We start from the raw sequence: 16377 nt of genomic DNA, 5'->3' as shown, positions 1-16377 counted from the left end.
CTTTTCTGCACCTGCCCCTACTTGTAATGTATAAAGTACTATTAAAAAAAGGATGAGTTGAGAAAAGATCTAATGTGGAGGATATAAAAGAGCATTTAGGGATTTATATCAATTAAAGCAAAGAGACTTTTCAGTGCATACAGAATTCTTTATATAAATCAAATGAACTAAATGCCATTTTATATTCTGACCACATCAGATCTTCCTGTAATTCATCTGGGTTTTTTTTTGTTTTTTTTATAGCATGGGAGTGACACAGAAAAGTCTCATTGGCTTGAGGATCATTGCAGATTAAATACAATTTCCCCTCCTTGGCTACAAATTTTAGTGCATCTGTACAAGTCGCACACCAATGCAAACAACAAACCGGTGATTCTACCACAGTATAACATATTAGACATCTTTCAATCCACTGGCATACTGAGAACGAGAAACTTCCAAAAACAGACCAAATCAACGCTGTACAGGTGTGCAGGCTGAGATATGCCATAAATTACTGCCTCAGACTTGTTCAGTCGGAACAAGTGCATGAGCAAAGGACTGAGCAAAGGAGCAGGCTCTGATTAAGTATGCAGTAGATTTTCCAGGCAGGTAACAAACCCCAGAGGCTTCACTGTTCCCACAGCCTCGATGCAGAGTGCAGCTGTGGATAAATGCCCAGTTCATGCCAGAGATGCAGATCAGCTAAGATGCACGACGTTTAACGGCTGGCACTGGGACCTGATTCCAGCACTGGTTATTATAGCTGCTTTAGGTTTAAGAGCAGACATTAATCTGCAGCCCTGCAGGCTGCCCGACTCTGCCAGGAGCAGATCGCTGAAGAGAGGTGCAGGAATATCAGATCCTATAAGAACCACACTGCAATGGAGTTGTGTCCAAATTCATCTTTGCAGATAGGATGCGTGCTATTTTGCATATCCAGTAAGGATTAAGATGTGAGCCAAGAAATGGAACAGAGCTTTTAAGTGAGTGCGCCAGATCATTTGCAGTATTGTACAAACACAGGTATTATAACTTTACCATACTTCAAAAAAGGCTTAGGACTGCTCACAAACCGTTACACTCAGCATTTCCTCTTTTCAAAATGCACTATATAAATACAGTATACAGTTGTATGTGTAATCCATTCGTAATCACACACTTCTATGGGCCTAGGTCACTCTTGAAGTGTAGTTTGTTGTTTCTGAGAGATAAGTCACATCCTCATAGGAACCTATAGGCACCAAGTACACTTACATTTTCACACTCAGAATGTCAATGACAAAGCATTCTAAATATTTAAACCACAAGAGGTTCTATATAACCAGCTTAAGTACGTTAATATCAGGCTTTCGTCTGTTGTTTATTTAGATATAATGACTTACAAGCTAACACTAATTAAGTTGACAGTGTACTTGCTCTTGCACTCTTTGTATGACAAAGCAAAAGAAAGAGTGTGTGAGAAATGCACTCTGAACTTGATTAGAGGTATCCGTCAAACACTTATAAACATACTCTGCAAGCTTCAGAACACCCATGGCCGTGTAAGTGACGAAAGGCGCCTCTAATGCTACATGTTTTGTTCTTTTCCTTTCTGAGTCAACATTTAATCTTCTGAAGCACAACTCTTCCTGTACCAACAAGCACCGTGTTTCCCTTTTCTGTGATATTTCCCAGCCATCCTATTCCTTAAATTAAAAGACTCCACATGAAAACAGCGATCAAAGATAAGATGGAGATTTCCAGTTATAGATTGCAGAAATGGGTGTTGTGCTTTTGGTTTCCTCCAATGAGGGAATTTTCTTGTATCCAGTCCAGGGCAATTACTGTCCAGTCCCTCCTGCCTGCCCTTAGCACGTAAGACTGGAATCTCCAGCCCACATCCTAGAAAGTGGGATTCGTTGGGTCCTATTCATTAAACATTAATTTGCACTTTATTTAAAGTCAGCGTTAACACAGAAAATTTAACAGAAAATTTTAACAGAAAATATATACGACTCCCATGATTCAAGCATCCATACCAATAAATACGCTAGCATCAAGTAAGATATTCAAGACCATGAATGCAAGTTTAAAGAATTACGCAAGGATGATACAAGGATAAGAAATGATTTCATTCATGCCTTGTACAGAAAATGCAAGGTGCATGGTTGGATGAAGCAAGGGATGCATGGATCTCACACAAATGTGCAGGATTTTTTTTTTTTTAAATGACTGCAAAGAAGGTCTGTAGGATCCTTCTTTATCCTTATACCAGTATATAATCCTTATATCCTTATATACTCAGACAGTTTACAGCTTTAAACTTGAATTGTATTGCCTTGCATGTCCTTGCATTTTAATTGGTATGGACATGGGTTATGAGCCTTAAAATAACCCTGACAAGATTAAATATCATTGCTAATAATGAAATGCAGTTAAACATTACTGCTGTCCCCTATACCTAATGTAGACAGGCTCTTCAGTGGAGGATCTCAGCAAAAGATTTTGTTTTTTATTTTCACTTTCAGTATTTCACTTTTCTTAACTTGAATTGCACTGAAACCCGTCTCAATAAAGCAGGGCGATGGAAGCTTCTTGAAAGAACTCACACAGATTTACAGTAACAGAAACAGAATCAGTCATTCATCAGGAACAAAATTATGCTTTCTTCCATCATAATAAATAATTCAATGGTGTTAATACAGTTTTCCAAACTGTAACAAAGCTCTTTGCATACTGACACATTGCATCATTATAGTATGAAAAAAGCAGAAAAAAGTATCAGAGTGATAGGAAATATATGAAGGCAACTGACCCCTGTAGGCAACTCCTTGATTCCTAACTGTGTTTTCATTTAGTAACACACACATTTCTGTATTGTTAAGAATATTGTTACCAGCAGTTCCAGGAAATGAAACATGGCTGGATTCAAACACCTAAACATACGGTTCCCCTACAACCCACATTACAGACAATGGAGTAGACGTGCCTGTAATCCTGAAGCTGGCATAATCCTGAAGGCTCTAAATGTTAAAACCAATTCAGTAAAAGCCACTCACAGAACATGACAGATAGGAGCCTATATGTCTGTTCCAATCAAATATAGAGATTTTCCATAACTGTTAAAGCATATGGATTTAAAGTAATTTGGGGGTTAGGTCTGTCTGGTTTCCAGAATTTCTCTGCTACTGTAAGAATGTCAGCAAATCACTTCTGCTTATTTACACTGACGATTCAATCAAAATGAAGCTTACCTATGAAATGAATGTTTAAATGACAAAATGACATCACCCCCTGAATAAATGCTCACATAATACAATCTCACAAAACTGCATAACAGTTATCTTTATATCTAAGCATGCCTGTACAGTAAATGCTGATCACTTGAAAACAACATACCTCTTCCGCTAGAGACACTCTCTGTTAAGCTTTGTTAAGAATTTGTTAAGAACAGTGACACTAAATGTATTAAAAAGAAACCAGGTTGTGTCCCTCTTATGGATCCAGATGACTAATGCAATGAGAAAGCACTGCTACTGTATAATGGATTCATTTGCAAAGCTGCAACTCTGTATCGGAACACGATAGGAATTCCTGTTTTCAACCCCTTCCTCTGCCAGCCCATAAGCACAGCATAGATAAGACCATTAATAATTAGTGCTGTCTTTGAAATAAGGTCAATATAAAACAGCCACACAACAGCAAGTAAAGACTAAATAAAATGGAAAAATACCACAGTGTCATATAAAGGGTAACACTGAAGAATATACAGGTACATTTAGATTATCTCCAGAGATCATGTCCCACACTCTTTATAATGCAGCTCAATCATTGCTGCATCGTCCATGTAGTTTTGTAAATAATTTAGCAGCTTCACATTTCCTAAGAAAGCACTATACAGTACCTCTGTACTGTCAAATCTGCAAAAAAGAGTTTGTGTTGTGTACTGGTACACAAGGATGTGATATACTATAGAAAATATCAGCAGGCTGCTTCAATTACTCCATAGGCAAATACTGGCAGTTAAGATAAAGGAGTTGGCTGCAGGTGCACATTCTCTAACTTCTTAAACCACAACTTAAAATGAGTGTGTGTGTGTGTGTGTGTATGTGTGTATATATACATATATATTACATATATATCGAAAGCATGCCTCCACACATCAGCAGGGAAACTATATCATTATTGCAGGTGTTCAATCACTGAGGACAATACCTCAAAACAAGCTGCTTAACCACAAAGACTTCACTGCTCAGGCTCCTCTGCGAAGGCAAGAAAGTGAGAGCACTCAAAAGGCAACTTTCCCATGAATACATTTTATTTTATATAATCCATATTATTCAGAGACAGGATGCTATTATCCTCGGACAGCAAAGCTGATGTCTAGTTTACAATCACATCTTCCTCAGAGCATACTATATCTATATATATATATTATATATATATATATATATATATATACACACACACATACATACACACACTGTGGTAGACAAACCCCTGCTAACCCAGGTTTTTTTTAAATCCTTTACAATTTGTACAACCCATCTCGCTGCCAGCATTGTTGACCATGATCAATATACAGCAGACACTCCCTTATCCAAGCTGCTCTGGAGGTACACATGTGTTCTCACACTTGGGTGTTCTGGGTTGATTTTGTTGGCAGTGAATACAGTATCCTCTGTACTGTAAAAGACATGTGTTCAAAGACATGTGGCTAATCCAGAGTTTTGGATAATCAGGTGGCAACAGTGTTTTGATGTGTCAGTATATTTAGGACACCCACTGCACTTCAGGACTTTTCATAATTATAGTCTGGTAATTATTTTTATTTTATTTTTATTTTTAAACTCTTCCAGATTGCATTTAACAATTAGAGTTTCACTGTTATTGATAAAATTATTATACAGACCTGTAAACATATATAAATTACAGGGGTGTCCAGAACACAGAATTAAGTAAGTAGTCACATATTTTTAAGCACAAAGCAATTCTACCTGTTTTGTCTTTGATCCATGGCAGTCCTTTGAACAGTCCTGTACAGGCATCCATTACAGCAAAAGCTACATGTCATTCAGGATTGATTAACCCATAAATACAAATAACCAAAGAATACAAATAATACAAATGTCTTCCATAATATTTGTTTGAGGATGCACACCACCAAAGTTGGGCACCATGGCACTAGGCTAGATCTTTGAAATGTAAAAATAAAAAAAAAAAAAAACTATATGAGAAGCGATACAGTGCTACTGCCAGTGCTAGCAAAACATTCTTGCAAGTGAATACGTTTGATGAGGGCTCATGAAAGTTAAAGGCATCTATCATGTTACCCACTTACAGATAGACAGATGGACGGACATGGTTGTCTGTTAAGGATCCACATTTTGAATAATGACCTATAAACAAAGCAGGTAAGTCTTTGTACCAATTTCCAGTGAAACTGCTGTCACAGTGTGCATTTACCTTGGAATCTGCAAAGTGACTTTAGAGTCAATTTATTAATTTGCACACTTTAACCACGGGTAAACAGAAAATCAATCAACTATTGTCCTCCTAAAGAATTACCAGGGTCGGAGATTTCTGGAAGATACAACATTACCTGGTAAATGAGAACCCAAGGGAATAGTCTATTCAGTGTCTTTACAGTACATCCTGTAGTACTAGTCCATTAGCCATGAAAATATCATTTAAAAAAAACAATAAAAACACATGTACAGAAAATATGCATTATGATTTTATTTTGCTCAGTCCAAAAGTAGAGGCGGAGACTAAAAACACAATGCAGTGTCTGACTTAGTCCACCACTAGTTCATATTGTTGGGGTAGGATATCTTACCATTCCTCTATATCTACAACATGCAATTCCTTCCTAGCAGATGGGATTCGAAAATCAGCAGCGAAAGTTCCCCCCAAAAAAGGAATAACTTTTTAGACTGCTGTATGTACTGTAAACGTAATACCTACTGCCCCTTTATCAACTAAGAAACAAGTATTGAAGTATCCCAATTACACGACCCTAATAGAAACAAGCCTTTAAACTTGTATTTCTGTGGTATAGCCATTGATTTCATATATATATATATATATATATATATACATATGAAATGATATTTCTTAGTTAACTCACCTACCGTAATCTGAACAAGATGTACAAGTAATTAAAATGTACTGTGCTACCAAAGCTAGCGGTGCGAGTATGGTATATGGTATTTAAAAAACAAATAATCCACACGAGGAAATCAACATCCACTGGTGCAAAGCACAGCACTGCATCAAACACACATTGATAGATACATCCACCTACCGCACTTCTTCAGCAGTTCTGCTCACATTGCAAAAAAAATTATAATAATAATGAAACTATTAGTTAATACACATATATGCTGTATTGGAATACTTACTGTCTGCAGCCATGGTTTCAGATTGAGCTGTTTTGGAAACAGCAAATCCACAGATGTGCTCTGTATCCAGATGTTTTTTTTTTTTGTTGTTGTTGTTTGTTTTGTTTTTTCAACAGCGCATTCTCAGCCCTAGCGCATTATTGCCCGTGATAGTATCTACTTGCTGTTACTGATCTCGCAAAGCGCTCACATCTTCCTCCGCCTCCCTGTTGCTTTGATCCACAACACCGCCAGATCCAGCGCCTCTTCCCTTCCCTTTCCTTTCCAGGCATTAAACCGCAGTGACGTTTATAGCTGGATACAATCTACGCTGCTTCAGGTGCAGCAACAAAGCCGCCCCCAAAACAAAACAATGTGTGTCATTTTGCCTCGTAATGCACTACACAGTACAGCACGCTATTGACGGATGCAATTGCAATAAAAACATATCACCCACCTACACACACGTATTTAAAATACATACAAAAAAAAATACATATATTGTAATTAGCAAGCCTTAAATAATTAACACGCTAGCAAATGAAATTGAATGGTTATAATTTTAACACCAACACATTAATGGTTTTATTCAACATATGTGCCAATCGCCATACACTGTTTTCTAAAGTGTACAGTTGACAATCAGTGGTAACAGAGTGCCTGCAGCAGCCTGCAAACCACAGAGGAGCAAACTGAGCAGCAGCAGCAGCAGCATTTATCTTGAGACATTGTTTTATTATTATAGTCCTTTTCGCAACAGCCAGTTTGGAAGCCTGCAGGGGAGTACACAGTGAAGGTAGAGCCTTGGACTCCAGCTAATTTGTAAATTTGACAAATAATGAATCATAATGAGCCAGTAAAATATACTGACTGTTGTTACTTCATGCCATGCCAGTTCTCCCCATTGGTATTAAGCTAAACACTGCTTTCCTCTCCTGAATTCTTCTGCAATGCCAGGACTCTGGTATACATGCATGTCTAGATGTTTTAACTGAACCCCATAATGCAAAGAGCTTGAAAGAGATGATTAATCTTGTAAAATTCAAAGTGTCAGGCTTTGATACCCATTATGCTTTTCCACTTATTAATATTTGCAAAAAAAGCTAAATTATTACACACTTAATACATTCTTTACCCATATTGACAACCCACCCCACCCCAACACCACTTATACATTAAAAGGATAGCTGTCTGTCTATCTCAGACAAGCATGAAAGCAGAATATAAATTCCAGGTTATGGAATTGTAAGCACAATAACTCATGAGAGAGGCAAGATGTTCGCAGTTTCCAACAGGAATTTCAGAACTACCTTTTCTGAACTGCATTAAAGAATATGCATGTCAAAGTGTCTTCTGACAAGTGGGTTCTGTTTACAACCAATGTACCAGAACAGTTGCATTTAATGTCATGTCACCCTTAAGTAGCAATCTGGGAGCATTTCAGTTCTAACAGAACTGCAACAGCGTAGCTTCACTTTGCTTCCTCGCAGGAATGATGGCTTGCTCCTGTGCATAATCAATGAAAGTGTCCTTATGGAAATAACCATTCAATAGGACTGAACCAGCTTTCTCCTGATGGATGAATACAGTGCCTGATAAAACAAAGCACTGGATGTCATGTTGACAATAAAATACCAAAACTGAGTGAGAAAAGAGCAGGGGTGTTTTAAGAGACGTTGCATAGAGATTTGTTACGATAGGCTATTATGCTCATTCTTTAGATATATGTTAACTTACTAATGTTAGCCTCAAATACAAGGTTTAGATTTAAAGGAATGAAAACCATAAGTAGTATTTGTTACCGAGAAGTTATGGTGCAGCTCTGCACGTGATGCTGAAAAATGTTTTTGCACAAATAACAGACAATTGTAACAGGTGTTCCTTTCCAAAACAAACTCTTTACTATCTACAGAATTTACAATTAGGTCCAACATTTTCAGCAGGTCAAGTGCTGCTTGAATCCTTGAAGACCATCAGGGCTTTCTTTTTTTCTCGTTTGTCATCAGCGTTTTCTTCTCCTTTTTGGAGGTGGTATAACTAGAGAGAATAAAAACACATTGTTAAAGCTTATTGCTTCCTAGTTACATGTGGCTAGTCCATATATTATCTCTTGTGTGTGCTGTAACAAAAACACGAATGAAAAAATGAGTCAGAAATGGGAACAGTACTCCCCCTGCAGAGCCATTTAAGCCAAAATGAGGTGAAACAGGCCAATTAGGCTGAGCTATTTCTCTTTTCAGCTTGCCTCATTCAACTCGCAGTGAAACCTAGAATGGCTCAAGCTGCACTTGGAAATAAGCTCAGACTATTTATTTAAATCTGCTTGAACTGTTTTACCTTCTTTGGTATCACTGTCATCTTCTTCTGCAATCATGGGCATACTGAGCCTCTGAGGGTCTGTCTCCATGGCAACCTCTTGCTTCACCTCATCTGCAAGACACCACCAAAAGAGAATTTTACTTTGTAGCTATCTCTAAACAATCATTAGAAGCCATAACATAACCACTGGGTTATTAACAAATCATTTGACTTATACACACACATAGCATTATTACTTTGAGTAAGAAATAAGTACCTATCTTGTCATATCTGCAGAGATTAAACAGTGACATAATAATATTCAGCCTATGACCTATGTTTCCAATTAACCACATTTCTTTAGTAAGTTAATGGGCCTTGTGTTGATGAAAATGAATCTTACGCAATCTAGTCTCTCTAGTTTATTTCTGCCTCAGGTTACTACTAAAGACAGGAAAAACAATTTAAAGCTGAATCAATATAAATATATATATATGTAAATTACCTTACATGTTCAGAAAAAAATTGAAGTGTACAGATGCAATCTCCTAATGAAACTATACACAGTCTCCAACTGGTGCAAAAAAAAAAAAAAAAAAAAAATTACACTGATATGGTAATAGGCATGTTCTTAGTAACGAGTCTTTTACTCTGCATTGTTTTCTTTTGAAGAAATGTGTAAAAAAAAAAAAAAAAAAAAAAAAAAGAAAAGTAATTGAAGGCATGTTCATTGCCAGGCCCTTTTACACGATCAACCGTCTTTTGAAGATATTTTCTAAAATGTTACATTACATTTCTCCAAAGCTTTCTTTCCCTTTTCTGCCAGTCGTCTTCTTTTGCCACCACCTTTCTCCACTTTGCCCTGATCAGACCCCGATCCTGAGGACTCCAGTTCTACCTGTCTATGTCTTCTTGATTTCAGGGCCTGAAAAAAAGAGGCAAACCAGAGCTCAAAGCTAAGCAAAGCCAAACTGTACAGCATATGTTCCTCAGTCCAAAAAAAGTAAGCTTTATCTATCAACACAGGCTCCCTTGTTATAAGACAGCCCTTTATACTGCGGAACCGGCTGCAAGACAGTAGGCTTCCATCTGACCCATAATGCTATTACAGTAGCACCTGTGTACTTGTTATAAGGTGGAACAGAAATTGCACGGCCTCTTGCCCAAGGCTCCCGACTACAACATTATACAGGGGGTCATTTACTGTGAAAACATGCCCCAGTTTCTAATTATAGTTCATCAACATACTATTACTTAAGCCATGTTGTAATCCAAGCTTTTGCTGGGTAGTGTAGACAGAAAATCAATTCTATACCCAAGCAACTGAAGAATAGTCAGGTAAGTCCATTTAAAAATCAGTTATATTCATCAATACTACATTTTCTGCTTTAGACCATCAATCATTTTTGACGGCTTTAACAATCTTTCCAAATATAACTATATAGTTCACTAAATAAAAACTGAATTAACCTATGGGTTGAATTTTAATGGAATTATACAACTACTTAAGAAATTTAATTGTGTATGTGTTCCAGTATATGGCTCCAAGCAATAGCTTTTTTGAAATAAGAGTATACTGGCCTATCGCTGGTAAACATGAAAACAGTATTGCATTAAGAAACAGTAAACAAGAATAGATAAGAAATAAACCCTTCAGAATGATCCATGAATGCATCAGATATGTATAAAAAAAAAAAAAAAAAAAACACACACACAAAATAAGATACATACACACATACATATATATATACATATACACATATATACATATATATATATATATATATATATATATATATATATATATATATATATACACACACACACACATACACACACACACACACACACACACACACAGAAAACTGCCCAATCCATAGAATTTAAAATTTACAGCAATCGGAAAGAGAATGTGAAAAAGTGAGTGAAAGGCTTTAAACTGCCCTAAATACAATATATGAACAAAACACAGAACAAGAATGAAGGACAGCAGACCTCAGTAACATGGCCGTAGGATTTGGATTTTATTTTTTCCAGCATCTGCGCACGTACAGACGACTGCAAAAGAAAGGACAAAATGTTCACACAGATTTCTCTGTAGTTCCTTCACTTAATAGATCAGACAACGATAAAACTACAAGATTTTCAACACAAGAAAAAGTGAGATCAGTAACAATGCTGTTAAATCGGTAAAACATTTTAAAATCTTGGCAATCACTCCTTTTTAGGCAAACTGAGTAGTAACACCCAGTATCGCATTTCAGAGATTTAGTACTGGCAGTTTCAATACCAAATTCTCTAATTGCACTTTTTATATAAGTAAATAGGTAATACATTCCAAATGATTTCAAACAGGACCCCATAGGGAGTATAAAGTAATAGCATGTTAAATTGGCACTGCAGCAATTTTTCTTGTAGCAACAGATAAGCACACATTCCTTTGATGTACATGAGCTAATCCTCTTCCTAATTTACCTGAATCGACGTGTTCACATTTGTTTTTTGTTTTTTTTATCTATCAGGCCAGTTCTAAAGAACTTGGTTTGCACTTCATCATCTGATAAATGTAACACAATTGGTGTGTAATACTTGGAACCAGGCAGTGCCTTTCCCGTTTACTCAGTGTGAAATGAAATGTGACGGGACTACATTTCCTGATACTTTCAGCAGCTAAACTGGGGTTTTAGGACAAGATTTAAGCTTGGATATATAATTCAGTGTGGACTACAGCTGTTCAGATCAAACATTTAAAAAAAATCCTATATAAAATGCTGTTTCAGCATTCTTGTCACGCAAAGCACCCTATTCTGTTTGCAAAGCAGGATCTTGGCGCATTTGCCTATATAGGTCAGTGATCATGTGGTCATTCCAAACTTACCTCATTCACCCGAGAGCTTCCTTCACCACCACCACCACCACCATCCTCCTCCTCCTCCTCCTCCTCCTTTCCTTGTGCTTCTTTCTTCAAGGCACGTTTTAACATCCTCTGGGAGACAAACAGTGATCTGTTTGTGTAAACTGTATGTGCCATGTTGTAAATGACAGTGAAAATGTGCTTGGGCATTAAGAAAAAGTCCACACAATGTCAGGAACCTTGATCATAAAAGCATCCGTTGTGTTAACATCACACAGACCTGGGAAACTACAAAAATCCAAACCTTTGAATATATATTATTCACCCAGTCACCAAAACAGCAGTTGCTGTTTATTTTATTTTTTAAAACACACCACCCAGTGACCAAATGAGGATGATACAGTAAGCATTTAGTAGAGTTCTAAATAGAAAGAAATAAAAAGCATGGGAGGGTGGGCCTACATTAGGTGTGAACACTGAGAAAAGGCTTGCTTTAAATTGTTCAACTCATTCATAGACTTTCCAGAATGTTTAGAATGTTCTGAATACCCATAACAGACATTCTATCAGGGTCATTGGTTTAGGCATCGTATTCTCAATTAAGGTAACTCTTTGGTAATTTCTACCCTATTCACACTTAAATAATACATGATCATAACGCATTGAAACCACATGATTATCACTTTTTCAAAATGGGAGGACTTCATACTATTTAGGGAGTGTGAATATGGTATTACTCATCCCAGCTTAATGTCAAACCTCTCACTGCATTTCTACCAATTGACTTCAATCTAACAAATCTCATTTAGTTCTAAAATGGCAGACCACAGTAATGAAAATGTGTCCACAAGCAGGGATGCTGTTCCACAGCACGGATGAGGATTTAATGAAATTCTACCTTTGTGTGACATTCCATCCAACAAAATTACAGCTTAGAAGCTGAGATGGCCATCTTCCACCAGCAAGGTAAAATGAACTGAAACCTACTGAATTTAACCACCCAGAAACAACTTAATATTAACACTTTTGCCTTTATCAGTTCAGTGATCACCTCTAAAAAAAACGTTAAACATGTATTTTCATCCACCTCTGTCCTTAACCTGCTGCGGGAATGCCACCCAGGTTATTAACTTCTCAAAACTGTTTGTCTCCATTTAATCTTTTAAACTTCATGCCGTGTGCACATGTTACACTGTTACATTTTGGCTATTGCTCATAAATTCCTACCTTACGGTTTTCCTGCCACTCATGAAAGTCCAAGGCAAAGTTTCTGAGGTCTGACACAAGACCTTGTTTAATGAGGCTCAGGGCTTTGTCGGGTTGGGTCTTATCCGAGGAGATGGCACACTTCATTTTTTGATAGTGTTCGTGTATGTTTGTTATTTCCTAACAGGAGACAGAAAGCAGAAAAAAAAAAAAAAAGAAATACCTCAACCAAAACAGAATACGTTTTATGGACAATGGCTGTAGTATCACAACCACCTGAAGATTACAGTACCTGTTCAGTTCTGTCAGAACGGTAACTTTCCAGAATGTCTTTCTGGAACCTAGAGGCTAAATATTCTTTCAGTAATACCACACTTGATATAAAAACAGTATCACTGTTGAAAAAACAAAACAATTACCTCCAATGCATCTGTGGTAATAAGAGTATTCACTTTAGCAGTTCTGTCTCTAAACTCTTCACAGATCTCCTGGCGGGTCATTTTCACTTTTACCCTATAGAAAAGCTTTAAAAAGTGCATAAAAAATAGTTCTTGGAAGCGATGAGAACATTATTTTTTGGGGGATAGTTATTTCTAAAAACAAATACATTTTAAAAATGTTACACGAAATCAAATTATTTGATTACAGAATAATGACAGAAAAGGTGTCAGATATTTTTGAAAATTATATAAGCTGGTCTGGTTAAAAATGTAAAGGCCTTAAGGAAGTAGGTAAAATAAATACATATACACACGCACGCATTAAGGCTTGAAAACTCCCATACAAAGTGTGCTTTTTTAAAATTTTATTTTACATACAGATATAGAATCTTACTTTTAGAACTGTGACTCACATTCAAATGTATACTGGTACATAATAAATTTACTCTGACACAAAATGTGAAATATAGAAAGAAAAAATACTTACCAAGTGGGGCATGGCTGTGAAGTGAAACGCTTTGGTCAAAAACATCTGCCTTAGAATATAAGCTGCATCAAAGTGCTGTGCATTAATGACATCCTGTTTGAATGCCTCAACTTCCTCCCAGTCTTTTAATGCTAGTCTGATCTGAAAAAGTACAGAAAAGGTCTTCAAGTCCTTACATCTCAGTATTACACTACTTGTATTCTTAATTCAATTCATACACTGTCTATTGATATTTCAATTTTCTACTGAAAGGATTAACATTACACAACTTGTGTACCTGTAACAACACAATAACAGAATGCATGCATTAAAGGAGAAGCTTCACTAACCCCGATTAGCACTAGCCTTGGACTATCTTACCTAAGGCAGCATTTCACATATCACCTGAAGTTATCCCTGTGCTTTGGCAGTAATTGTATTTATAGTACATACCGTTTCCTTGGGCTGACAGAGCTGTGTATTATAGAGCCCATAAAGGAGGTATAGTGCACCCACTCTTATCTGAAAACTGTATGGAGGGAAAAAGTAATGTGAGGCAGTAGACAGCGCTTCTCTGCTGAAATTCCTCTTCTCAACATCTCCCATTTTACCACTAAAACAAGGCAGAAAAAAAAAATATTTAACAGTGCAATCTAATGGAGGAAAATATGTGTGGATAACTTGTAATGGGTTCAGAGCAAAGCTGACCAATTTTGAATTTGAAATTAAAGTATGAGAAAGCAAATACAGTACATGAAGTTATTTATATATATATAAAATCACACAACAAATCACCAAGCATGCACACGCGTAACTATAAACTGACGGCAAGGTCTACTGGTTTGGTCGCAGTATTATGGTAAATACGTTTGAATAGGGTAGGGACAACAATAACCACACGTATTAAAAAGACAAGCGAGTAAAACGGCTTACTGGAATATAGTGGAGAACTTCATCTCCCGCCAGACAGTCGAGAATTCTTCATATCGCACAGACTCAGTCATCTGAAACCTGCTCAGCAAATCTTCGCAGTCAGACTTCAGCGTGTCCGTGTAGCTCACGTTCATGTCTGCTCTGGTTTACTTGCGTTTAGTTATTGTGACAACATACCAGTAGCTGAAACACAATGAATATCAATAATATTGGTTAACGCCATGGAATACAGATTTAATGAAAACATATCCTATCCTCAAATGCAAAACCCGCCAGCAAAACAGTGACTTGTTCACGCAAAAGCCACTATTCAACAAATAACATTAACTACCCACTTTCACTTACTTTCAGACACAGTCCGCGTTGTTTCTCGCTTTTTGCTGCTAAAAATAAATAAATAAATACAAATTTGAGCACATTACTTGATTATGCTGCTTTATTTATTGTATTATTGTACACAAAAAGCGCACAAGAACTCTTGGTAATTATAAATAAATTAACTAACTAATTAATTAATTAATTAAATGAAATACCGGTATGCTCGGTTACAGATTACAACGTCATATCTGAGTACCGTGCAGACTCTGCAGAAAGACAGGGTACTTCCGTGCTAGTGATCGCACTTTGGTCCAAAATGCTAACAGAGCGGTGGCGTCCTAGCTCTCGTTTTGCGGATGTGCTGTTTGCATGCATCTGCGGTTTATAGGACCAGTGGCATCTTCAACGCTTCGTTCTTACATCTGTATATTTCATGTTGATATCTGTAATATTTTTACTGGTAGTTTTCTGTTAAGTGTCAGTAATTATTTTGACATGCTAGACAGTAAAGCACTTTTTACTATTTAAATTTCGGAACAGAGATAAACAGACAAGTGATACATGCAAATATAAATCGGGTGTAATTCAGAATAAACCAATAGTTAAGGGATTTTGGTACGTGTTCATGAATATGCATTAGCAATGAACTCAAACTGATGATTTTAGTTTTTAAAACACACAAAGCAGGCTTAACCAATTACTGTTTATTTACAGAGCCATTTTAACTGATAACATTTTAATATTCTGAAAGCCTTGCATCTTACTTTTGCTACAAGTACCTGAAGTACCCAGTTGAGTTCATTGTATCACAAAAAAAAAAAAAAAAACATACTTGCATTCTAACACATGTTTAATGCTGTCACATCAGCACTCGAGTGTAGATGCCATTAAGAGCACGTACGCGGGGTGTGGCTAAGAAATGAACGTGCGGTTTGGATCGCAGCCTGGAACAAGAGTCAGTGCTGTGTCTAATCTTGATCAAGCTGAGGAGAGAACGGCAAAGTTCACGATGCACGGTAAGAGTCCTAAATGATGCTATATATTTTAACATAATGTGTTTTAAGATTTAATCTGAAATGTGGGGTGGCTATAGTGGTATGGTATTAAATTGGGCATAGGTGGTAAATATTTTAACCAAAGGTTATTTGATAGTTTTTTTATGTAGACTAAAATAGCATGCATATCTGCTTAAATTAGCTTTAATTGTGAAAGTTAAAAAAAAAAACAATAAGGATGTAGTCCTTGTGGAAATATGATTTTGTGAGTTTTCAATGTTAACAGAACGCAAAACTGGGCACATCCTACTCCGATACATATGCTTGTTTAGTTGTCAACAATGCATTTAATTAATCAGGTCGAGTTTATGTTCAATACCAGCTCACAAATGTTTTAGTATCTCTGTAACCTGTAAAGAAAATGATAGGACCATTTCCTAATATGTGAAGAGAGCGATACCAGATCTGTACATTTGAGTTCAATTAGCTGAACGTACTGTATAGCAATCGAGACTAAGTGCAT

The 16377-nt window shown here is 36.7% G+C and overlaps 2 protein-coding genes across 4 annotated transcripts in view; both read right to left on the bottom strand.

Moving 5' to 3' along the window:
- The window catches only part of LOC121330037 (synaptotagmin-16-like), a 31341-nt gene extending 24654 nt beyond the window's left edge, over positions 1-6687 (bottom strand). The window contains exon 1 of one of the 2 annotated variants that reach the window (XM_041276269.1): positions 6366-6687. In XM_041276269.1, coding sequence (XP_041132203.1) covers positions 6366-6378 — 13 coding nt within the window. In that variant the 5' untranslated portion in view covers positions 6379-6687. The remainder of the gene's footprint in view (positions 1-6365) is intronic. The other variant, XM_041276272.1, reaches the window with a different exon arrangement.
- A 1535-nt stretch (positions 6688-8222) lies between these two features.
- LOC121329583 (snRNA-activating protein complex subunit 1-like) lies at positions 8223-15146 on the bottom strand. Of its 2 annotated transcripts, XM_041275236.1 has the most exons (12): positions 15075-15146; positions 14887-14924; positions 14542-14724; positions 14062-14221; positions 13630-13770; positions 13122-13226; positions 12724-12882; positions 11521-11628; positions 10638-10700; positions 9435-9567; positions 8682-8774; positions 8223-8381 (listed from the first exon to the last, which is right to left on the bottom strand). In XM_041275236.1, the coding sequence occupies exons 3-12, from the start codon at positions 14673-14675 to the stop codon at positions 8347-8349; spliced, it is 1131 nt and encodes a 376-aa protein (XP_041131170.1). In that variant the 5' UTR covers positions 14676-14724; positions 14887-14924; positions 15075-15146; the 3' UTR covers positions 8223-8346. The 2 variants fall into 2 exon arrangements, with proteins under 2 accessions (XP_041131170.1, XP_041131169.1); XM_041275235.1 differs by having other exon boundaries at positions 14887-15124.
- Between the last annotated feature and the right edge of the window lie 1231 nt (positions 15147-16377).

Source organism: Polyodon spathula, chromosome 17, assembly GCF_017654505.1.
Source record: "Polyodon spathula isolate WHYD16114869_AA chromosome 17, ASM1765450v1, whole genome shotgun sequence".
Taxonomy (NCBI): Eukaryota; Metazoa; Chordata; class Actinopteri; order Acipenseriformes; family Polyodontidae; genus Polyodon; species Polyodon spathula.
The sequence above is the reverse complement of the archived record's forward strand: the minus strand, read 5'-3'. Positions and strand labels throughout refer to the sequence as shown.